The sequence below is a fragment of the Prionailurus bengalensis genome, chromosome B2, assembly GCF_016509475.1.
Source record: "Prionailurus bengalensis isolate Pbe53 chromosome B2, Fcat_Pben_1.1_paternal_pri, whole genome shotgun sequence".
Taxonomy (NCBI): domain Eukaryota; kingdom Metazoa; phylum Chordata; class Mammalia; order Carnivora; family Felidae; genus Prionailurus; species Prionailurus bengalensis.
Window position 1 is genome coordinate 134,374,221 of NC_057349.1, and position 25,160 is coordinate 134,399,380.

Below are 25,160 nucleotides of genomic sequence, written 5' to 3' on the forward strand. Positions count from 1 at the left end.
GTGCTTTGCTCACGTACAGAAGTTAGGCGCCGTGCTGGCACAATCATTTTACAGGGTCAGATGTGTTTTCCTGGTCTCACGAAGTTGCTTCTGTCCCCTTAGATAGTTTGGATGTATGAGTAGCCACCAGCATAGGTCAGGGTTCCTCAGACAACAGAACCAGAAGGATGGAGATATCTATACTGATGATAGATAGATAGATAGATAGATAGATAGATAGATAGATAGATAGTTTATTATGAGGAATTGGCTAATCCAATAACAGAGCCCAAGAAGTCCCACAATCTGCCATCTGCAAGCTGGAAACCCAGGGAAGCCATTGGTCTAATTCAGTCTTACTCCAAATGTGAAGGCTTGAGAACCAGGGGAGTCAATGATGTACTCCCAGTACAAGGGCAGGAGAAGATAAGACGTGATATCCAAGCTTAATCAGTGAGGCAGGAAAAACAGGGAGAACTCCTTCTCCCTCTACATATTTTGCTGTTCAGGACTTCAAGGGATTGGATGGCACTCACCCACGCTGGGGAGGGTGATCTACTTGGCGATGTATTTTACTGAGTCCACGGATTCAGATGTTAATCTCATCTGGAAATGACCTCACAGGCACACCTAGAAATATTATCTAATATGGGTACCCCTTGCCATATGGGTACCCCTCAAGCGGACGCACGATATTACCCATCACGCCACCCAGTGAGTATGGAAATATTTGGGGAATAAACATGGCACATGGTTTACTATCGGATTGAAACCATAATTATGAACATTTTTACCCATGGCTACTTTTTTTCTGGCATAATCCTCACCTTTGAGGCATTCAAAACCTCACAAACAGAAGGGATCTCATTATTCATTTATGATAGCCTGTCATTCTTTTTTTGTCTTGGGGGCTAGTACAACTCTTTTAAGACAGCAACATAGCCAGTAGTCCTTGCTGTAAAGCTAGTATGTTCAGTGTCTTCCAGTGTAGAGATCAAAAAGCCCATGCCTTTGAAAACTTCCATGAAAGGCTCTCTGAGTATCGAGTTTGAATAGTCATTCCCAATTAGCAAAAAATATTTTGAGATCGGCCCTTATAGGTTGTGCGGTAGGCTTGCAATAGAAAAATTACACTTGGTGACATTTAAGGATATCACATTTTATGAATAACCTTAGTAGGGGTAGGTTCTCTTTAATTTCCTTGCCTGATCAAAAAGCTGTTATTATCAGGCTAGTTATGCCCTTTTCACTGCCTGAAAGAGAGTGACTATAAATAAATAGCCTATGTTATTGCAGCTTTATTACAATTATTAAATTTGTCTTTCCTTGGAGTCCTAGGTCTTTGGGTCTGCATATGGATTACTTTAAAATATTCCTATGTGTGGAAAGGGGAAACCGCTCAGTTCTCAGATGCCTCATCAAACTCTGTAGCTTAACTTTAGTTCCCACTGCTAAAAGGGTACAAATAACCCAGAAAGAACAGGACAAAGGGAACTGAAGTGTCAGACACTGGGATGTTCAGGAAGACCCTAGAAGAGAAAGGACAATAGATATAAATATACTGGGACTTTGCACAGATAAACCTACTTTGTTTCCTACGAGAAACAAACATGAGAAAGTGAAATACAGTTGTAACTGTCATGGGAAGCATTTTAGACATAAAGACAACAGTAATTTTACTAATGCTATGTACATTGTTACATCTAGAAAGGGTTAAAGACAAAGTCATCCTCTTCCTCTAAAAGAGAGGTTAGCTCTCATCTGTTTGGAATGATTGGCTTGTCTGGAAGCCAGGGAACAGACTAGACAATCTTTTAAGGTTCTTTCCAGCCCTGTGATTCTGTGATATATTTATACAACTTCTAGCAGAATCTGTGTATGGTGTAGTTGAAACATTTCTGATTCCTGTGGTCAGTGTGACCTAGAATATATTTCATTACTTAGTTATTCCAGATTCCTATTAAGTTATAAGGCACGTCCTAAAAACTTAAGGGACTGATAAGGTTGAAAAAAAACCAAACGATTTCGATGTGAAAGCAAATGTAAGAGTGACAGCTGTCTCTCTGCCACTAGCTGACTGGGTGTGACATGCAGAGGGAACCGAGAAGTGACAAGAACCCAGTGTGAGGAAGTCCGAGAGTGTTTGAAGGAAGTGTTTTCCTGGGTATATGCACCCCTTTGGCTAAAGTTGCAAAGTGCACAAAACAAGAGGAGGAAAAGAAACATTATTTTAACCTAATATATTGAAGCAACAATTTGTGGTCAGAATAGCTCCTCTTCTTGGTAATTTATTAAAGGAAAAAGGAAGAAGTGATTTAGTAGGTGAGTGAAAATTTTACAATCAGTGGTTCCCAACCTTCAGCAGGCGAGCTCCGAAAATGTGTTCCCATGGAAACATTGTTCTCCATAGTTCATAACAATTCCACTTCAGGTGCGGTAGGAGTTAAACAGACTCTTGTGGGCTGGCCAGGCCTCTCTCCACCATGTAGAACAGTTCTTTTATGAGAAAATGTGTTCCAAGTTCCCAACTACTGACTTACAAATGAACTTTGGAATCGTGTCCACTATATGACTGGAATTATCTATACCAGTCCATTCATACACAAAGGCACTTGTCTGGGCCAGAGTCAAATCTGTGTATACATTTCTCCCCAGAAGATAGCTGTCATTATACACACACACACACACACACACACACACACACACACACACGTAGTACTAAGTTTAACAAAGTCTATTTAATGGAATAAGACATTGAAGGGATTATTAAAAAGGAAAGGGAGCATGAAGACACCAACTGTTACAATGCCAATTAAAAGCCCATTATATCTGCCCTTATGGAAATAGAAATACCATTGAAGTTTATATTTTTAAAAGCACCTCAACAGAAGAGCATAGGCAGATGCTACTGGCCAGATGCTGGGCCTTTTCGGGGCATATGACACAAGCTCATGGTGACATCATTGCATTTATACTCTGAAACCAGATTCTGGGTTCTTGGGCTGGTGTAGATAATCTCTTGGAACATGCAGATTTTGAAAGGGAACTATTTTGCGGAAGACAGGAGAGTGATCGCTGACAGACTCACAACCATCTTCGTTAATGGTCTGACACTCTCTCAGAACATCAGTCTGAGTACAGCAAAGGGACACCCCAGGAACAGGATATAAGGATTCAGAATTATTTCATTCTTGTTGAAGAGGGGCAAAAATTGTTGGCGTGGGAGCCTAAGGAATGGACAAAGAAAATAATTTCACAGTTTTATTTATGTTGGAGCTACTGAGAATTGCAAATTGGAAACAGCACTTACTACATGCTAATTATTTTCCTTCATTATTTCATTTAATTCTTTTGGACCAAAAATGATATGACTGAGTGAGTATAATTCTTTATTTTATGGATGGGAAAATTAAGACAACCAGATTAAGTCACTTTCCAAATGTAACATAATAGAATGTCTGTGCTGTTTGGACTTGAACCTACGTCTTCCTGAATCCAAAGCCATTCTCCTAACACAGTGGTTTTCCACTCTGGCCGCACAGCAGAATCTCCAGCAGGGCCTTTTGAAACATATAGTTGCAATGGCCCTTCTCCTGGAGATTGTGGGGTAGAGTCCAGAAAACTTTTTTTTTTTTTTTAATGAAATAAATGTCACACAGGGTTAAGACTCCTGTCAAAACTATCATGCAGCATTGTCCTCTAAGACACTGAAAAAAAATTTTTTTGAAGAAAATATCATGGTTAAATAAATTTAGGAAACGCTGCTCCCAGGTCCCCCTCTAGGAGATTTATAACAATTGTTCACATTTTAAAGACTGAGAATTCCTCCAGTTAAAGGCAAAATTGACACTCTATTTATCTGGCTTTCCCCTAGAGTTTCCTAGCCTTAATTGACCAGGGGAGCCTTCATGAATGCTTGTGGCTGTCACATGCATCCAACAGAACTCCAACTCACAGCTTGGAAAATGCTGGACTAACCTATTCACTTCTGTCAATCGTGCCAGGAAAGGCTACTATTTCACTATAAACTTCACATCTGCTTTGACGCTATTCAACAGCTATTCAAATGGTCAAAACCTTGAAAAGTATTCAAAGGATTGAAGAGACAGAGACCTTGTGCCCATGTGCTCTAGATTGCTTTAGTCTCTTGGTCAAAAACAGAATTTCTTCACCATGTTTTAAACCACCCTTTGCCTTTCTCTCACCAGTGCAAGTTCAAATCCTGACTGTGTCTGTGTAGAAGTGTAACTCCAAAATGGAAAACCCACCTAAAGAAACCATGGTGGCTTTGGAAATGGCCCAGAGGCCATGAGGGCTCCGCCTGGGTTTCCCTAGGGCAGGGGCATCTGGTCTCTCTGGGTTTTTGTGTGTGTGTGTTTGTTTGTTTAATGTTTATTGTTGAAAGAGAGAGAGAAAGCAGGGGAGGGGCCGAGAGGACCCAAAGCAGGCTCTGTGCTGACTGCTGACATTGGGGTTGGAACTCACAAACCCATGAGATCAGGCAGGACCTGAGCCCAAGTCGGACGCTTAACCAACCGAGCCACCCAGGTGCCCCTGGCCTCTCTGTTTTAACAAAGGTTCGCTCACTCCTTTATGGAGTCGGTCTCGCTATTGTTTCTTCATTCGTTTTGGTGAATACTCATTAAGGACTTACTAATAACACTGCGCGTTAAGCGCCAGATGTTTGTGTACGTTATCTCTAACCCTTTAATTAACATCGTCAGGAAAGTATTATCGCCCCATTTTATAGGAAGGAGCAAGCGTTCGAGAAGAATGGGGGAGAATAAGACTCGAAAGTGAACCAGGGTCAGATCCTGGAGAACTTTGAATCCTAGGCTAAGGAGTTGGAAGTTTATTCAGGGGGCAATGGGGCGCCATTAAATAAGCAGTTCTTAACCATGACAGGCATCAAAATCTTCTGGGGAGCTTTTTCACGACACATGTTTCCTGGCCCCACTACAAACAGGTATTTGTATCTTTGAGGGGAAAAAAATTCCCAAAGAAGTCTTCATGCACAATTCTAGTGAAAAATCATTGCATGAAAGACTCCAATTATTAGAAACTTGTCTTTTTATTAAAGTGAGCACTCCACTAAGCAAGGAAAGTTCCTTTTTCACCTGAGGGTCTCTCAAACCTCCGAAGACATCATGTTTCCTCTGAAGTATTATCTAGTGGTGCCTCCTCAGAAGCCTGCACATTTATCCCTTGCTTGAAACCTGCTGGAAAAGTCTCCGTAGAACGACCCTCAAAGTTTCCTGACTTTATAGTAGCTGTGACAGTGTCCGCAGACATCGGAGCTGCTCCAGCCGGACCTCGGAATCAAACCGACGAGATTAGCAGAGAATCAATCTGTCTCCAGGCCACAGGAGGGATGAACTCTGCAAACAAGGCCTTATCTTGGATTCCTACAGACAAAAGCCGAGTCCGCTGAATGGAAACTCAGTAGAAAGAAAAGGTAAAAAGGAGGTAGAAGCAACAAGGCCTGAAAAATTCAAATGTTTTCTCCTCCCCTTCCATTTGCAGTGGCGAGATTGACTCTGCTCTTCAGACCCAGCCTCTTTGCCTTGTTCATGTCATTGCCCCCCCTGGTGGACGTATTCTTCATTGCAGGCATTTGTTGCCATGAGCTGAAGATGGGAAGACCATCCTGGCTGGAGCTAGACAGGCTTCTGCCCCAAGCGGGAGGAAGAGGGGAAGATAACGGGAGCCTATAGCCATCCCCCCACGCTTTGAGGTTAAAGGGCCACGGATTTCTCCCCTGAGCTGCTCCCTATTTAGCTTTGATGTGTGAAAAACATGTCTTTTCTTTCATGAAGATGTTTTCCAAATTATAGGGCGTCTAGTTACTCACAAGTGACACAAGGATTCAGACCTGACTCGGGTCAACACTCTTGTCAATTACTGCTGACAAGTATTTTCTAAAGAAGTCGGGAGCAGAGTCTTTCACTCCTGAGCTGTGCTTGTAGAACCACAGGTAAAGGTTTTCTGCTGTACCATCCCAGCCAGTTAGATTGAAAACAAAGTTTAAAATTACTTCCTCGCAGATCGTCTGCATTATAAATTCTGTTTGATTCTTGCCTTTTTTTTTTTTTAACCTCAGTTCTTTTTCATTCTCAGATGCGCTGTGATTCAACCTCTTCCTTTAGGTACATTCCATTCCATAGCTTTTTTCCCCACAGTATTTTAAATTCATTCCTGTTCTTCTGAAAATGTATTGTTTTCCCACCAGGAACGTTAAAAAAAACATATCTTCTCTGATATTTTTTTTAAATTTTTTTTCAACGTTTTTTATTTATTTTTGGGACAGAGAGAGACAGAGCATGAATGGGGGAGGGGCAGAGAGAGAGGGAGACACAGAATCGGAAACAGGCTCCAGGCTCCGAGCCATCAGCCCAGAGCCCGACGCGGGGCTCGAACTCACAGACCGCGAGATCGTGACCTGGCTGAAGTTGGACGCTTAACCGACTGCGCCACCCAGGCGCCCCTCTTCTCTGATATTTTAATGCTTTCGTATTTAATTATTTTTAATGCTTTTCCACCTGTTGTAACTTTCTTTCAGTTTTTCAACACATCACAGGACGGATAGAAAAAGCACATCCCCATAAACCCTCTTTAGTCCCTGGAGTTATTTTGCTAAGCGACCTCTTCCTCCCTTTGTAAAAAAATTTTTTTTTGATGTTTTTTATTTATTTTTGAGGCAGAGAGCAAGTGCGAGCTGGGGAGGGGCAGAGAGAGAGGGAGACAGGAACCAAAGTGGGCTCCATGCTGACAGCAGGGAGCCCGATAACGGGGCTCGAACTCACTAGCGATGAGATCATGACCTGAGCTGAAGTCAGACACTTAGCTGACTGAGCCACCCAGGCACCCCCTCCTCCCTTTTAAGAGGTCATGTATATATCAGAAAGCACTGGGAATGGTAGGAGATTGCAGCTTAGTGATAAAGAGCAGGATTTTTTGTGTCAGACCGACTTGTGTTTGAATCCTGATGCCACCTTTTTCTAGCAGTGAGATCTTAAACAATTTACACAGCCCTTCTGTGCCTGAGTGTCTTAACCTGTAAAGTGTAGATAATACTACTTAACTTGTGGAGTTGTTTGAGGATGAATGGCAGCATGTGAAGAAAGAGCTTCTGGACACTGCAGAGCCCAGAAACCACCCAGGAAATGATAGTTTAGTGTTGCTGTGTCTTAGATGGTGTAACACCAGGGTGATGAGTGTATAGGTCTGTCCCAGAAAGGCTAGCTTCCACTGCCTGAGAGATAATTCTGTCTTCAGTGAGCTATATGTTTCTTGACTCCCAAGAAGTTCTTCTGGAAGGGGTATCTTCATGCCATAAACAGTGATGGGGTATGTGTTCTGTGCTAGGCTTTCTGGGGGAGCAGTTAGAGCCCAGCCTCGACCCTCAAGGAGCTTACCGTCTGGCTCAAAGACAGCACACAAACTCAACTATGATGTAACGTAAAAAAAATGTATGTCCTGGAAAATCCTCAAAGCTCTGTGGGAGATCAAAGAGGCAACAGCATTTCTAGCCAAAGGTGTTCAAAACCAAACCCGTTTGCCCTGACTTCTGCAGCCAGACGTGTTCCTGCCGTGCGTTCCCATCCCCACGAATGGGCACCAGCCTGTGTCCGAATCCGGCCAGGGCTCTGGGAAGCTCTCTTGACCACTCCCTCTCCTTCCCTTCTGCTGCCACCTGGCCACAGGCCTGAGGAAGATCCTTCTTAATGTCCCTAAACCTCCCCATCTGTCTTCACTTTCAGTGACTTCCTTCTGTGGTCCTCAACCCTCAGTACCTTTGAATCTACTGGAGGACTTGTTAAAACACAGGTTGATGGGGTCCCTGAGTGCCTCAGTCAGTGAAGTGTTCGACTCTTGGTTTCGGCTCAGGTCATGATCTCACAGTTTGTGGCTTCGAGCCTGGTGTCAGGCTCTGTGCTGCCCGTGTAGAACCTGCTTGGGATTCTCTCTGCCCCTCCCATGCTTGTGCGTGTGCTTTCTCTCTCTTTCTCAAAATAAAGAAACGAACAAGAAATACCCCACACAGACTGATGGGCCCCACCCCCTAGAGTTTCTTCTAATTTGGTTGGTTGGGGTGGGGCCTGAGAATTTGCATCTCTAACAAGTTGCGACCCCAGTTGCTGCTGATGTTGCTGGTCTGGGGGCCACACCAGGAAGCACTATTTTAGTTCATGCCAGCGTCATTTCCTCTTGGGATTATTGCCCCGTCTTCCTAGCTAAGCTGTCTCTAACCCTTCCTTTCTTTACATTCTCCGCCCCGATCTCAGATCTGGAAAGAAAGCCCTTTCTGACTGTGGATTGCCCATAGCATAAAGATCAGAATCCCTCACATGGCCTGCAGGGCCCTCAGTTACCCGCTTCTGCCTTCCTCTCTAGTTGTTTCTACTGCCCCGCAGATCCCACAGCCGATGCCTAGCACACAGAACTCCTGGCAGTTTTAATATCCAGGTCATTTCGGGTTTTGTCCTTTGCGTCTACTGTTTGCTCTGTCTGCAGTGCCACGGGTCCCTTTCTTCACTTGCTGACTCCTGTGAATCCTTGCCAACTACTCAGGAATGCCTCCTTGAGGAAACACTAACTCTCCGCCTACAGGCAGGGATAGGCCACTCACCTCTGTGCATTCTACCCCATGGTGGTTATCACATAATGGTACCTCCCTACCAGTCCAGCTTGCCGGCAAGACTCTGAGCTTCCTGAGAGCAAGAACCCGATCTTTTATCTCTATAGCAACAACCCCAAGCAGTACATTGCCTGACACAGAGTTGGAAATCAATGGATGCTGAATAAAAGGAGATCCGGGAAGGCTACTTTGAAAGAGGTAGGCATTTTAGCAGGATGTAAAAGGTGGTTAGGGTTTGGACCTGCAGAGAAAAGAGGAAGAACATTCCAGAAGAGGAAGCTTGAGCCTGCGCTTGGATATGGTCAAGCTTGGACACAGTATAAGGAAGGAACAGGGAGAGGTCTTGTTTGGCTGGCCACAGGACACCTTAAATGCCATTTGAGGGTCATAGTAAAGGTAAAATCAACGTAACTCAGCAAGTGACTAAATACGAGTGTCAGGAAAGAGCCAGATCAAATGTGAAATGGTATGGATACCATACCATTAGCCAGGTATGGATAAATGGAGAGTACCATCAGCCAGGACCACACTCTGCAGAGATGGCGTAAGCTGGGTCATCGTGGATTTGGGGACACCATTAGGACACACTCCACTGTCTTGTCTTTCTGTGTCTTCTCACTCACCTCAATTATGTTTTGATCTCCAGGGTCTCCAAAGCCTAGTAAGTACTCCATAAATGCTGAGTGAATGAATGATAAATGAATGTAGGCAATGGAATCAGAATAAAGGCCAGCAGTGGCCTCGCATGAGCCAAGGAAAAGGACAGGTGGTTTCTGAGACGATTTTAGGTAGTGCCATTATCACTCGTGATGCCACCCGTGCAGATAAGACTCGGGCCAGAGAAACGGCAGGCCGCTGGCAACCGTGGAGGTCCAGGACGAAACTCCGGGGAAGGGCAGCAGGGGCACAGGAGACCACTGCCTGCCGTTAGACCTAGGGAAAGTCTTAGCATTCGTGAAGACAAAGCAAAGGACACCTTGACCATAATGCCTTACACCCATGCTTGCAGGGCCTCGTACGTGGTTTCGCTGTTGTGTGCAGCAATGGAGCGTGTGAGAGCTGGATATACGCTCCGACTTCGGTGTACCAATGCACTAAACATGAGCATTAGTACTTCTCGCCTACGTTTAAGGGTACGTCTAGAAAGAGTGACACGCTGTCACCGCGAATCCGTTTCTCCTTGTGAAATAGACAGCTTTAGAACTATTACGACACTGCTCTCCAAATCGAACCACAACAGCTCTTCCATTAAATTGAACACATTGGCATGTGTTTACAGGATATATTATGATGCTGAAGAATAGGTGAAAGAAACAGTTGCCCTTCTGACCTGTTCTTCCAGTCTTCCTGTACGATACGAGGGGCTCTCTCGTATTACTTTCATGTATGCAGAGAAATACTTGAATCAAAATAATCTAGAGATTAAAGCATTACGTGGTCTTCGCGTTAAGCACGTTTAACGTAGAGTTATGTTTCTAATCAAACGGAAGTCTTCGGTTGTGCTTCCAAATCTGTAAGTCTATTTGTTAGGTCCATCAAAAATGAAAATTTAGGTGACCCAGCAGGAAGTTCTGTTGCCAAAAACAGGTGCTGGGACATGCAGGGGGTGTGTGGAGGGAGGGAGTGGTGCACAGAATAAACAACAGATAAAGAAGCAGGGTTCAGTTTCCTTTTATACTCAAGCTTGGGGACAGGCAGATCATTATTTACCCAGGCCTGCCACTGATGAACCGTGTAGGAGGTTAGGAAGTGCCAGTCATTTACCTTTAAAATTCAATTTCATTTCTTCAAACAGTCGTTGTGAGCCTGAATATCTAATTAAAGGCTTGAGACACTGAGATCCTGCTGTAACAATCTAAAATGCAGGTACTGGGGCGCCTGGGTGGCGCAGTCGGTTAAGCATCGGACTTCAACCAGGTCACGATCTCGCGGTCCGTGAGTTCGAGCCCCGCGTCAGGCTCTGGGCTGATGGCTCGGAGCCTAGAGCCTGTTTTCGATTCTGTGTCTCCCTTTCTCTCTGCCCCTCCCCCGTTCATGCTCTGTCTCTCTCTGTCCCAAAAATAAATAAACGTTGAAAAAAAAATTAAAAAATAAAATAAAATAAAATAAAATGCAGGTACTAGGGGGAGTTATTTGTTGAGCATTTATTTATTGAGCAAATATTTGTTGAGCATTTATTTATGATGTGAGCCCTGTGCCGGACATGAGGGAACCAGGCAGATTCAGGTTTTCTGTCCGGCTCGACCCAAACCTGGAGTTCTGGACTCTGGTTTTATTGTGGTTATTGCTACTGTGGCTAACACATGAACGACCGCCTTTGTTTCCAGTGTTCTACGTGGACTGTTTCCGAAGAGGTAATGTACATCCAAAGTGGCAATTTTCAATGTGCTTTAAAAAAAATTCCACTGTGTGTCAGTATTGATGGGGCCAATTCGAAAATCTAAGGAAAGTGGAATTCAGGAAGTCAGGGAGTCAGAAGAATGCTTGGAATTTCTAACAGATTTTACTAAACATTTTCCGTATCATGACATGTTCCAGAAGACCGTAAACGTTAGTTTATACAAATATAAACTCCTCTTCGCCTTGCTGATAACTGCAAATAAATACTTTAGATGACCACCCACCAGAAAACCGAGAAGTTTTGGGTGTTTTGTGTGTTCCCTATAAAATACCTGCTTTGTACATTTTTGAAATCAAAAAGGAACATCATAAGATATTGCCTCATTTTGTTCTCGCTTTTAAATTCTGCAGACGTGGCTTCAAATATTTCTGTATATCTCAAGAATGGAATTATAGAAATGTAAAATGATGTTTAACCTCTTGCCTTGTCTTGACTCCCAAAGAAGGGGCATAGAGACATTTTTTTTACTTGCATTTCAGGACAGCGGCACTGAATTCTCAAGTTAAAGTGACTTAACCTGTCACATTGTTTTCATGGTAGCGATCAACTAAATTAAATACAAGACTATCGATTTCAGCAAGAAGCCTAATGTAAAGTTCACAACTGTTGCACAAAACGCAGCTGTTTGGCCCTGGTCCAAGTGGTAATGAGTGAGGATAAAGGAGTAGGGAAGATAACCTTTAGCTTAATATAGTTTGGTAAATTAGATCCTATATATGCTAATTTTGTACTTTTTTTAATAGATGGAACTGATTAAAAATATAAGTACTGCCGAACAGCCCTATTTATTCACTCGACATGTTCATTTCCTCAACTTCTCAAGGTAAGATATTTTCCAGCTTAATGGTTCTTTCATTTCTTTTTAGCACTTAAACTCCTTCTAACGAACAATTATTTTAAAATCCACCTTCGTTTTCAAAGTAGCGTAATTGCCCTTGAAAGGACTTTTTTTTTAATCCATTTATTTTGGCGGTGGAGGGATCCAAATTTGAAATATTTGGACAGAAGCTTCAGTTCTTTCTAGAACACTAATCTTAAATCTTTTGAAAACTTGAAATGATTTTAATGCACAGCCATTTGACGTGACAGTTGTGATTTCTTAACGATGTTTATATATTTTTGAGGGAAAGAGAGAGAGCGCAAGGGAGGGGCAGAGAGAGAGAGAGGAAGAGAGAGAGAGAGAGAGGGAGACCGAGGATCCGAAGCAGGCTCTGCACTGACAGGAGACTGTCCGACGCGGGCCTCCAACTCACGAACCGTGAGATCATGACCTGAGCCGAAGTCGGACGCTTCACTGACTGAGCCACCCAGGCACTCCCCATAGTTGTGTTTTAAAGAAAAAACTCGGCTAGGTGCTAAAACAAATAAACTCAGAGGCAAGGGATAGGTGTTTCGACAAGTATTTCATTGCACGTTTTTGTACCATGTGAACCCACACGGGACTCTGGGCATAACTTAGTTGAGGAGTAATGTGTATTTTATAGGATCCAAGTGCTAGTACTGGCCTCTCCGTACCTTTTTCATATTGCATTTGATTATTCTAAATCTTGCATATTTGATGCTGGTGGGGGTATTTTAGAAATCTGGTTTTTTCTTCAGCTGCAGATAATAATGCAGATCTTCAAATTTATGTTGTGAGACTCTTCATCTGTTCAGTTGCTAACTCCCAAGTTCTGGGCGTTCTCTTCCGCCGTTAGCCCAGGTCCCCTGTCACTGCGCTTTACTGTAAACCGGTGGCTCTCAGATTCCTCCTCTCCATGGGCTGGCCTGAGTCTGTGCTCACAGTCGGTTTCCGCTGACAGAGCACGGGGTCCGGGGGCAGATCCGCTCCACAGCCTGGGGACCCCTGGGCCTCCCTTATCCTCTCACAGACACTTCCCTTACTGCTAAAGCTCCCACGGGGATATAGGACCTCACAGGTCTGCACCAAGAGGCCTTGCTGGCTGATGCTGGCCTAACGCCCCGCTGAGGGCCTGGCACCCAGGGAGGCTGGCGCTCAGGGAAAGACAGGGCTCTGCCTGAGTGTTAGCTGCTTTCGAGTTCACACCTGAGCTGCCTGGCTCAGCTTCCCTGCCATGGGATGCCTACCTGTCTAGGGGGTGGGAGGTTTTAGCCTTCAAAGGGCTGTTGCACCAGGCCCTGCTGTGCACCAGGCCCTGTGCAAATCAAGTGAGATTCAGCAGAGCAAGTTAGGTAGCAAGTTACCTACCGGCAAAGAGCAGGTGCTGCCTTATATTTAAAAGTAAGCTCTCCCTGCAATTTCCCCGCCTCCCTGCTACCCAGAGTTCCCTTGGATGGTGAATAGGCATATAGGTCACTGCCGATCAGCCTCCGCGACCCAGTAGCCTGAGCGTGTTTCCCACCACATTTGTAGAGTGGCCTAGTACTGGATTGTCTGGGGTATGCGCCCTGCCTGCCTCTCACTTCCAGCGGCCGAGAACACATAACGGGACGTAACTAGACAACGAGGTCGTGTTAGCTATCAGGCATTGCATTTTACGACTTGCAAAGAGCAGAGCACGCCCACCCCCGCCCCTTGCTTTTCTGGTGAGCTTCCTTCCCTGTCACCCCTGATGTCCTCTAACCTCTGATTTAACTCTTCTTGCTTCAGGGGTCAGGTTTTTACAACCAAAACAAATTGCAATGCAACAGATTTTAATAATTGACTCAGGCCAGTGTAAAATTCTAATGATAAGCCAAAGCCAGTACCTTAATCGGATCAGCAGAACTAAGCACAGCATGGTAACCATGTCTTATCATGGCCTCTACTATTAAATACATGTCCAACGGGCACCTGGGTGGCTCAGTTGGTTGAGCATCTGACTTTGGCCCAGGTCATGATCTCACAGTTTGTGAGTTTGAGTCCCACAGCAGGCTCTCTGCTGTCAGCGCAGAGCCCGCTAAGATCCTCTGTTCCCCCTCTCTCGTCCCCTCCCCCACTCATGCTCTCTCTCAAAAATAAACATTTAAAAAACAATAAACGCAACATACATACACACATGTCCAAGAGTTTAGTCTTGATTCATTTAATCATGAAAGACAAAAATTGATAAACACCTTTGAGAAGACAGCACGTCGCCAGAAACCAGTGTTGGCCTGGTGGCCAGGACCTCTGGCTGTCAGACCTTCCCAATGACCATGACTCTGGGCTAGCAGTTTCACCTCTGGGTGGGGATGGGAGGTCTCTGTTTTCCCATCTATGAACTAGGAACAGTTTCTGCCCACTCCTGGCCTTGTAGGGATGCTCCAAACACAGGAATGAAGGAAAGCCCTTCAACTTTTTTGAGGGGAGGATATTACATATGTGCAAAGTGGAGTTTATATTTTTACGGGGCAATAATTTTATTTTAAATAAGATAAATCCAGATATATACTGACTTACTTATGCATGCTTAAAAAAATGTGTACCAAAATAGATCTTTTTTTTTTTATTTTTTTAACGTTTATTTATTTTTGAGACAGAGAGAGACAGAGCATGAACGGGGGAGGGTTAGAGAGAGGGAGACACAGAATCTGAAACAGGCTCCAGGCTCTGAGCCGTCAGCCCAGAGCCCGACGCGGGGCTCGAACTCACGGACCGTGAGATCATGACCTGAGCCGAAGTCGGACGCTTAACCGACCAAGCCACCCAGGCGCCCCAGATCATTCTTTTTTTAACATATTTTTTAAGTTTTTTAAAATTGATTTTGAGAGAGAGAGAGAGATAGTGCAAGTGGGGAGGGGCAGAGAGAGAGAGAGAGAGAGAGAGAGAGAGAATCCCAAGCAGTCTCCACACCGGTGCAGGGCTTGAACTCACAAACTGCACGATCATGACCTGAGCTAAAACCAAGAGGCGGACCACCTAATGGACTGAGCCACTCAGGCGCCCCCAAAATAGATCATTCTTAACAAAGTGTAGCAATTTATACTTGAGCAAGACTGAAACACGTACTCCTGTTTTCCTTACGGAGGAGATTGTTCTAAGTAATCTTTCCTGTGGTATATGCCAATCATCTTTTTTGCCTCGTACTTTCCTATTAATTCTCATCTGGAATCCCTGCATAACTTGTGATTTTTTTTTCCATCCAGGTTGTGTGTCTGTTTGTGTATTAGAAATGATGCGTTCCTATGCCTCCGGCAACCTCTCGGCCCTAGGGCAACTACAAACTACCTTTGTAGTTTCTCGTCGAAGTGGTTTGTGAGACCGTTCTGGCGCCTCTGGTTTTAGCATATGTGCTGCCGAAGCGAGCACATCGTTCTCCCGCTGCTGAAACACACCTGTTCAGTGTTGCCAGTTGGCACTCAAGAGGCATTGCCGTCGAAGCCTCTTTCTGAGCCGACGGCCGAGTTCCCGAGCAGCCTCGCAGTGTCTCCCGAGATACCTTGAGGAGAGGGCCCGGCTCGTGCTGACTTCTCCACCTTCCATTCCATTTTGTTCAGCCAAACACGTGTTTTGCTGGGCACCCTCTATGTCCTGTTCACTGCTGGAGAACCGGGGCTTCCACAATGAACTAGAAACGCTCTCGGTGCTTTAGGGCAAGTGTCTGTTCTTCTTCCATCGAGGAAGGATTGGCAGCAAAGTGTGATGGGCTTTAGGAGAGAGAGTGGCAGTCTCTCCCACAGGGGAGGCGGGACCCTCCCTCCCTGAGGGAGGAAGAGTGGGAGGGCCTTCCAGAACAGGAGCCCTTGCCTCTGGGATATGAGGGACAGGTCAGCGTTAGACAAAGGGGAAGGGCACTGGCGGCGCAGGGACCAGCATGAGCTAAAACCGGACAAAGAGAGGGACCAAGAGGAATCCGTAGATGGGAGCCCCAAGGGTGAGCACAGCAAAAATGGCTAGCAGTCAAGAGCTCTAAGCAGGAAAAAAGAGAGACTGGCCTGAGCAGCTCTGCTCCTTTTAAAAAGCCCATGCTATCTGCAGAAGCGATCATGTCCTCTCCTGCCACCCCACACGCACAAGGCGGCGGGGAGCGGCGGGGGGGAGGGGGGGGTCGGGAAGAGGGGTGCCCAGGTACGAGACCTCCATATGTACGGGCATACAGAGCAAGCCCCCCAGTATACAATTAACAGAAAAACAACTAAGTGGGAACTTGTTAAGAGGGCTTTCCCGTGCTTCTAAAAAATGACTTCCATATTTTGAATTGTAAGGCAAAGAGATAATTGAGCTACTCTTAAGAAACCTACCACGATCGTTGCTGACAGCCATATGGTTGGCTTGTTTCAAGATAATGAGGTCATTAAGAGAAAAATTGATAGTGCAGCTTAATATTCTTTGTTGATATTTCGTTTCTAGTCTCCCTGACATTCTTAACATGCAGCAAGACACTTCCTGGTGAGCAGAACATAAGAATGGAAGTCACCTCTCTCCCCACACCTCGTGCACGCCAGTGTTCTGAACTTCTGAAGCGTACAGCATTATCCCAGAACGAATTGCCTTTATTTCTTTTTTTCCCCCATTAACTATGGCATCCTTATCTTGAAATATGGATCCTCTCCTGTGAGCTCTTGGTGATTAGATAGCCGAGCTGCTTCATTTATTCATCATCTAGGCATCTTGCTCTGTTCCTTCTGTTCCCTATTTTTAGACCTGAAAGGACCATTTCACGATACCCAGTCTTATTAATTCAACCATAGAAAGCAGTAGTTATCAGACCAAACTGATGTTCCCATCGTTGCTTCGGGGAAGGCTTCCCACCAGAGGAGATAAACACTCCAAACTCAGCAGAAATTTCAGGCCAGTTGGGATCTGTGAGGGTTTCCACTAGACCACTCCCTCCTACGGTTTTTGAACCGCTTAAACATTTGGTCCGGACGCATATTGTCCAACTGGACTACCTGGAGAATTGAGTCAAAAATGATCTTGGCCTAAAAGATGCCCTTCTTTGTTGTGATGATTTAGGAGGACTTTTACTCTTTGTGTACTGCCATCTAATGTGTCCATTCCCGATTGTTGAACTAACCGAGAGAATGATAATTTTTGACAAATGTCAGCCTTTCCGCATGAACGGCATCTCCTCAGGTGCGGCTTGATCCACACGCTGAAAGACCGTGACAGACAGTTCAATTCATCTTTCCCTTGTCCCCACTGTTTGTTTGCAAGTGTTTTGGGGGGTCTGAGGGGGCAGTAACTTTCCAACCTGTGCCCCCCCCCCCCCACCGCCACTCAACTCCCAACTTGTGTCTTGCAGGGAAGACATGAGGAAGTTACGTGTCAGAGCAAGGTGCTGTCAGAATAGTCCAAGCGAATTACAGGCTGGATCAGTACGCTAAACCATTTCAAACTACCCCGTCTCAGAGCCCTTTTTTCACGGGATTCTTCATTTCTCATTCATGACTCCCTCGCCCTCCTTCACTTCTTCTGTTTCCTTATTTATCGCAGATGCTGGCTCCCACGCCAACACTAACTCACAAAGGCAAAATATTTAAAAATAAATCAATCACTCAAGAAGCAGGCAGGGTGTGATGTTCGAGGAGCAGCATTTTGGACACTCTCTCTCTTCCCTTAAAGAAGCCTTAATTACCGGCGTGAACAAAGGCTGCCCTCTGATGGCACTGTTTTAACAAAACAAATCCAGTCTTAATAACTCCATAATTCCGCCTGGTTTCCACAGCTTATTTCTGAATGTTGACTTTGTTTTCGCTCTTATTGGCAAAACCACCCACTTTCAGGCCGTGCCCTGCAAATCTTTTGTAACGGTGACAGAAAGCTCCACCTCTGAAGAGGACTTCCGGGTAACAGTTGAGATCAGCAGCTGCTCAACGCTGTCTTTCCCTCCTGAAGCTTGATTTCATCCTGTTGAAACACTGCTGGACCAATCTTGGGAAAATGGCGCTCTCTACTCACTTTCCCCTTCCCCTGAGCGGATGGCGCTGGTCAGGGGACACATAAGCCCACGTGCTTTGTTGGCCCGTCGGAGATTAGTGTCCTCTGGACTCTTCCCTGAGCCCGCCTCACTGCCTGCTATGAACAACCTTCCCTCCTGTGGAGTCCCCTTGTCTCCAAGCGGGAGCCCTCACTCCAGTGTCCCAGCCAGCCCTCCCTTCACCCACATTTGTCCCCACTCAGCATCCCCCTCTCTTCCCTCAGGACACGCCACAGAGCCGAGGAGGCTCAGTCTTCCCTGCTTGTGTTTCGTCAAGTGACATCCTCTCCCTGGCGGCGGGGACCAAAGTGCCCCCGTCTCGGGTTTGGGAGGATACTCGGTGGCCCTTTGGCCCCATTCCAACGAAGGACCAGCAAATAAGCATCCCTCCCTCCCTCCTCCTGTGGGCAGCTCCTCAGCCTGCCCCCCAAACAATCACAGCCTTTTCCATGATGGCCTTTCTGTCACTTCAAAGTGTCTCTTCCCCAGGGATCAAAGCCGGGCTTCTAGCCACGGGGTACTTACCATCTTTGAATGTTAGGTAACAGCACAAGGGATAACCCCTACTTTTAGGCCAGAGGTGAGAAGAAGATACACTTTCAGTAGAATGGAAATTGCCAGGGGCCAAGTGGAGGGTCACACAGAGCTCGGGTTTGGGATGAGGAGAAAGTTCTGGGGATGGCTGTATACGTGAAATGTTTCCATTATGTATATTTTACCATAATTTAAACAAACACACAAAAAAAGAAGACATACTTTCAAAAAAATGTTCCCAGCCCTAGCAAACTCTACCATAATGGGAGGACAACACAATCTTAATTCCCCAGAACAACTGGGGTCATAAGTCTTGCTGTTTACTATGTGCAGTAATATTCTAGGCAGAATATCACCAGCAAGTTGATGAATGTATGCCTAAAATTCTTTCCCACCTGCTTTGCTTTGCGTAGCTATTGGGGAGGTGGCTAATGCTGCGGGTTGACTGATTAAGGCAGCAGTGGGGGGCAGATACGAAAGAACATCCTCAGAATGAGATATTTAGGAATTCATGGGAAAAAAGTGAGAGCCATGCAGTTATCATTTCTCGAGAATTACATTCTGCCTCGGGTCTTCATCTTCTCATCAAAACACAAAAATGAAAAGAATATGGTAAATTTGCAGAGGGTCGGAAGGAGACCCACAGGGGGTGATTGAAGAGTTGATAAATACGGTGTATGAACAGAAGTCAAAGAGTGGAAACGCCTGCTATTTTAGGATGACTTAAAAGAGAGCTTCACATATGCAGTAGCTATTGTGGTGACCAAGGGACAAGAGCGTGGGTTGTTAAGTGAAAAACAAAATATGGCCCGCCTCCTCTGCTCTAGGATGTTTGCACAATGCAAAACCTTTCCTCAGTTGTGGTCAGCACAATTTTTTAGAGCTTCATAAAGGCCAAATTAGTAGTACAGATTAAAAAATAAAAGGAAATAAGTCTGAAGACAACTGCCAAAGGAATTTTCAAGAAGAAACATGCACAAAAGAATTTACAGGATTTAAAATTGAAGCCGAAAAGGCTAAAAGTTGTAAAAACAAACAAACCAACGAAAACAAACAAAAACACCGGCCACAAACAAAAAGAGAAGCTAATTCTTTATGTCGAGGGGATCAACAAAAGGAAGTCTGGATAAAAGAAGACTGGGAATTTTGGCTGGTATACCAAAGACCTCAGCTGTCAGGTTGGCCAATAGGAGGGACTTCACCGGGAGGCTCTGGAAGTCTTCTCTTCAGGGTTGAAAACGTAAGGCAGAGTGTTGTGTGGCCTGAGATTGGGTGGGCATGCAAAGCCTTCTGTTTCTGGCACAGATCAGCAGCCCTACGTTCAGGAGACTGGGAGACCTTCTAAGGGTGACCAGGAATTCTGATTAGGACCAAACATTGCAGGAGGAGGAGAAACTGATCTCGAGAGAGGATGGGTTGAGGGGGGAAACTTGTTTCCCTGGGAAGCGTGGGTGGTATTCTGGCCTCTTTGGTGTAACTGACATGCCACCCCAGTTTTACCAGTTTGGGGGGGAGCTCTGTCCTAGACAAAGGACCGGGCTGGCAGCCTGAAACCATTATTACTGTTGACTTCTGGAATGGGGGAGATCTCTATCAGACGTCTCTCTACAGTTAGAAATTTCGAGAGAGTGGCTCTTATATTATCTGATACTTAATAAATTCCTAAACCATCTAAAACTTCTGTTTTGGAAAGTTATCCTGGAAACCTTGCATTGGGCTGCCGCGGGCAACTCAGAGCACGTCACCCACGTCCAAGAAGCCTTGTCAGTCTGCAGCCTTCGGGGGGAGATGGCAGCGGCCAGACTGAGGGCCCTCTCACAGTGGGAAGCCGTGCCTTGCTTCACAGGATTGGGCACTTCTGCTAATTCGCGGTAATAGTCATTCTTCACATGAAGACAGACTACAGTTGAGGTTTTTTGAAAGCGTGATGCGATTGCGGAGGGCCTCCCGGCATTCACATCTGGGACGCATGCTTCGTCTTCCTAACCCGTAGCTTTATTACTTTAGTTGCTGCTTATCGTAGGTACGAAACTCAATTTAATTAAAAAGAGGAAGATACCTCCGGGACGATAGGGGTTAGCTGGTTTGGCACAGCTGACTCGTGAGATGAGTTGGTTCCCATGCGCCTCCAGCTGCGTGAACGTCACCTTGTGTCCATACAAGACTCGTATTGGCACGGCTAACCCTGCTTACCTTTCCCATGGGGAGTGGTCAAGGAGTCCAGAGTATCATTCACGCAGCCTGGTGCCTGGAAGTCCACCACTAGACAGTCATTTCTTTTTGTACCTTTGGATTCCTCTTTCTGAAGCTTCTCGTTAAAAATGCAAATAGATTGGGGCCCCTGGGTGGCTTGGTCAGTTCAGCGTCTGACTTTGACCCAGGTCATGATCTCAGGGTTCGTGGGTTCGAACCCCATATTGGGCTCTGTGCTGACAGCTTCAAGCCTGGAGCCTGCTTCGGATTCTGTGTCTCCCTCTCTCTACCCCTCCCCTGCTCGCGCTCTGTCTCTGTCTCTGTCTCTCTCAAAAATAAACATTACAAATTTTTTTTAAATAATAAAAAAAATAAAAATGCAAATGGGGCGCCTGGATGGCTCAGTCGGTTGAGCATCCGACTTCAGCTCAGGTCATGATCTCATGGCTCGTGAGTTCGAGCCCCGCGTCGGGCTCTGTGCTGACAGCTCAGGGCCTGGAGCCTGCTTCAGGTCCTGTGTCTCTCTCTCTCTCTGCCCCTCCCTTGCTTGCACTCTGTCTCTCTCTGTCCCTCAAAAATGAATAAATGTTAAAAAAAAATTTTAGATAAAAACACAAATAGACCTAGGACCTTATGTGAGTTAATACACGACAAAGGATGGGTGACCTGATATGTCGACTTTCGTCTATAGCAGAGGCCTGTGATATCAGCAGAAACCTATAAACTTAGAAGTATACACCCAGGCATTCAAGTCTTCACTGGCTGAGCACCTACCGTGTGGCTCACACTGTGCTAAGTGGCATCATTGCCGGCTCCAAGAGCGTAGGCTGACGGGAGAGGCAGACCTACATGGACAGTGCCGGACAGAAGGATGGACACGGGATGGGGCAGAATTGCTGAAGGATGTGACTGTGATTCTGGGCTGGCTTTTGCAAGGTGACAGAGCCTGCCAGCTGGGGAGTCGTGGGATGGGGTCTCGTCAGTTTGTTTTCTCTGAGCTCCTTCTGACCCCTGATGGAATGTCCAGGCATCCTCATCAGAAGGCCACGGGGTCGCAGGGTAAAAGGACCCTGAGGGTCTGCCTGTGGGTCCCCAGAAGGTCCCCAGAGCGAGACCTGTGCCCAGAGCCTGGAGTGTTCTCCCAGGCTCCCCAGGGCCATTGTGTGCAGGCCGGTCAAAGAAAAAGGGGAGAAGCCTTAAGGAAAACTCAGCCAACCTGATCGTTTTGCCTCAGGGAGGCTTTGCCCTCAGGCCAGCGTTCAGAGCATTTACCCAGTACCTTTGTGGAAGGCATTAAAATGAAACACCTAGATACTCGTTTTATTTTGATCTAAAACCACCTGCCTCCATTTGAGGATAATTACATAGATTTTTGTTGTGCTCATAATACCCCCTTACGTTATTACTTTCCTCAACTCTGGAACCTTCTTTCCATGGTTCAGAGCACAGATTCTGGAGCCAGACCTGCCTGGGTTCACATCCCGGCTCAGCCACAAATTACTCACCCCCTCCCTGCCCCAGGTGTCCATGGGGACGGTTATGGTCCCTACTCCATGGAGACGTTGTGAGTCTTCTGTGAGGTGTTCATGAAAGGTTTACAAGAAGGTGATTTAATAAATGTTGAGTGTGTTCAATAAACGTTGGCTAATGTTACCCACTTCCTGCAGAGCACCTGCCCTGAGACTGTTGGAATCAGAACATAGAAGAAGCACCGTCTCACCCAGCGAGGCAATCAGAATTGATCAAACGTTCCATGAGGGCCAGCCACCGGCCAGTGTGTCTGTGCCAAATGCTGGGAATACAAAACCCACCACCGCGTGCCCCCACCCTCAGGAACCCACAGCCCAGGGAGAAAACGAGACCATGTCCACACCTCCCTGCTGACAAATGCAGTCGTTTGCATGGTGCTGGCCAGGAATAGCCCTCTCAGCCCCAGCAGGTCCCCGCACAAGACATTTCCCACACGTAATAAAGTGCCGATCAGGAACCCCTGCTCGCTGATTGAATTCTTCACTGGTACCTTAGCAGACTGGGTCCTCTAATGGCAATATATGAGCTAGAGGGGAAACGGGGTCTAAGTGGGCTTCTCCGTCCTCCAGAAGTGATGGGTTGTAACCAGCTCTATGTTTGTGTGCATGTGTTAGGTTTGGAGGAGACCAGCCCGTCTACATCAACATCATTAGAGACCCCGTCAACCGGTTTTTATCTAACTATTTTTTCCGTCGATTTGGAGACTGGAGAGGGGAACAGAACCACATGATCCGCACCCCCAGCATGAGGCAGGAGGAACGCTACCTGGTAAGTCCTGTGGCATCTAAGAGTGGCCCACCCCGCCCTGGGTGAGCCCCTGGAGGCCGGGGAGCTCTCCCTCCCCACCCTGGCTGTCCTGTGGCACTTCTGTGGCACCTTCCTCAGGGAGGAAGTTTTTGCCCGTGAAAAGCTGATTGTCCCAGATGACCCAGATCCTGATGAACATCTTCTCAAATGACTTTCTGGCCTGGTTTTTCTTGGTTTGTCTTTCACACTAAATCCCAGGGGAATCCCTAGGGAAACCTGATGGGTGTTGCTGTCATTTAGATGTGTTTGGGATCTCTCTTGAAGGGCACAACGTGCTTCCCGTGGCAGTCCTATGAGAGAGGGGTGTTTTCAGATGAGACCCTGTGGTTCCTTAAAGGATGTGGGCACAACCGTGACTGTTTACAGGTCGTCCAATGTCAAGTCCGGGTTCTTGCCCACCAGAGCACAACAGAATTAGGCTGTCTCGGCAAAAACTGTCTGCTCTTTCTGGACCTTGTTTGGGGACCCTCAGCTCCATGGGGATGTTAATTGTGACCCCAGTAATTGTTTCCATAGGGCAGAGTTGGGAACAAAAAGGGAGGGCCAGCAACAGAGTTAGAGTGCATTTGTCACCTGTTTGTGACCTAGATCAACAAAAGCTTGTCGGGCAGCCAAGATCTGGTGGTAAAGAAGGGGAAATCCTGGTCTGTGTGTCTCAGGGAGCCTGTTGGGGTCACCCAGACCCATCCTGGGCCGTTGGGCACAGCAGAAGGAGAAGAGAGTAATGAGGGGTCAGTACAAGTCTGTTCCCAGGGGGGGAGAGTGACCCAGAGCTGTCAAGGCCACAGAGCATCCTTAGAGCTGAAGTGCCATTACCCACAATTCCAGCCAATGCCCAAGCTTCTCTTTCCTCATTTAATTTTTAAAAGTGTAATGAAAGTTCGTGTTTGGAGGATGGGAGTATTTTGCGTGATGTCACTTTCACATGTTACAATCCACAAGCAGAGTTGAGAAAATGGACTTGTATCTTATCTGGCGTGAAACAACGCGTTCATAGATGGGCCAAGACCAGACACTAAGCCTTGTTACCATTCAGGATTTACTCAACCACCTAATGCTTTAGTGAAATATTTTTTTTTTAATTTTTTTTTCAACGTTTTTATTTATTTTTGGGACAGAGAGAGACAGAGCATGAACGGGGGAGGGGCAGAGAGAAAGGGAGACACAGAATCGGAAACAGGCTCCAGGCTCTGAGCCATCAGACCAGAGCCCGACGCGGGGCTCGAACTCCCGGACCACGAGATCGTGACCTGGCTGAAGTCGGATGCTTAACCGACTGCGCCACCCAGGTGCCCCTTTAGTGAAATATTTTTAAAATGGCTTTTACTTTAAAAAGAAAAAAAATTTGGTGGCAGAAACTCTCATCTTTTCCTTGAAACTACATGTTGTGACCATGGCTATATATTTTTTATTCGGTGACAAGTACATCTTCAGAGGATAGAACCACTTACTAGCGACGCAGGCGGGCCGGGTCTGAGGACCCAGAGTGGGGGACAGTCCCACAGAATCAGCCAGGAGGCTCCTTGGCTTCGCACAGGATGGAAATCATACACAACCCAGCAGGAGGCAAAAGCAGGGTTGACCGAAGATATATACCGAAAGAGATAGAAATGGTGTGTCCAGGAGATTTGGAAAGGAGGAGAGGGAGTCTGGCCTTTGCTTGGGATCTGCGGTGTTTATTGGTGATTAGGGTCGGGTGTGTGTCCTCTCAAACATACAGGAGCGGGTCAGAACAAGACAGGGTCCACACGTCCTTCATAAGTCGCTCGTTCCCTGAAGCCAGGGGTCTTGGCGTGCAGATATCTAGTGTCTGTGGTCTGGAACAGGCACATGATACCTCTGCCCGGTCATTCCTTAGATATCATCTGTTGTGCTGGAAAACTCCAAAGATATCATTATCTCTTTATCCCTTAGAAAGGGGGCATATGTTAAGGTAAGGCATGTGCAGGGTAGGGTGCAGATCCCAGCAAGAAGAGAAGCAGGAAAAGAAGCCAAGGGGAGAAAGAAACAGCCTTTGCTTTCATGGGGTCTCTTTGATTTCCCGGTCTCATTAGAGGAGTAATGTCTATTTGGATTATTGTGGTTTGCATTGGCTCTTGGTTACCATTTATATGTTCTTTTGAAAATGATGGGGCATATTCAATTTAATCAAAGAATATTACGGTTCCTGACCCGATCCTGATACTGAGAAAGTTAGAACCAAGTTATAGCTGATGATCTTGAAAAACCAAAGATC

The 25,160-nt window shown here is 46.1% G+C and overlaps 1 protein-coding gene across 4 annotated transcripts in view; it reads left to right on the forward strand.

Moving 5' to 3' along the window:
* UST (uronyl 2-sulfotransferase) overlaps window positions 1-25,160 on the forward strand; it is a 318,572-nt gene that overhangs the window by 175,266 nt on the left and 118,146 nt on the right. For all 4 annotated transcript variants that reach the window (XM_043592575.1, XM_043592578.1, XM_043592576.1 and 1 more), the window contains exons 4-5: window positions 11,762-11,841; window positions 22,732-22,885. In XM_043592575.1, the coding sequence (XP_043448510.1) occupies window positions 11,762-11,841; window positions 22,732-22,885 (234 nt within the window). The remainder of the gene's footprint in view (window positions 1-11,761; window positions 11,842-22,731; window positions 22,886-25,160) is intronic.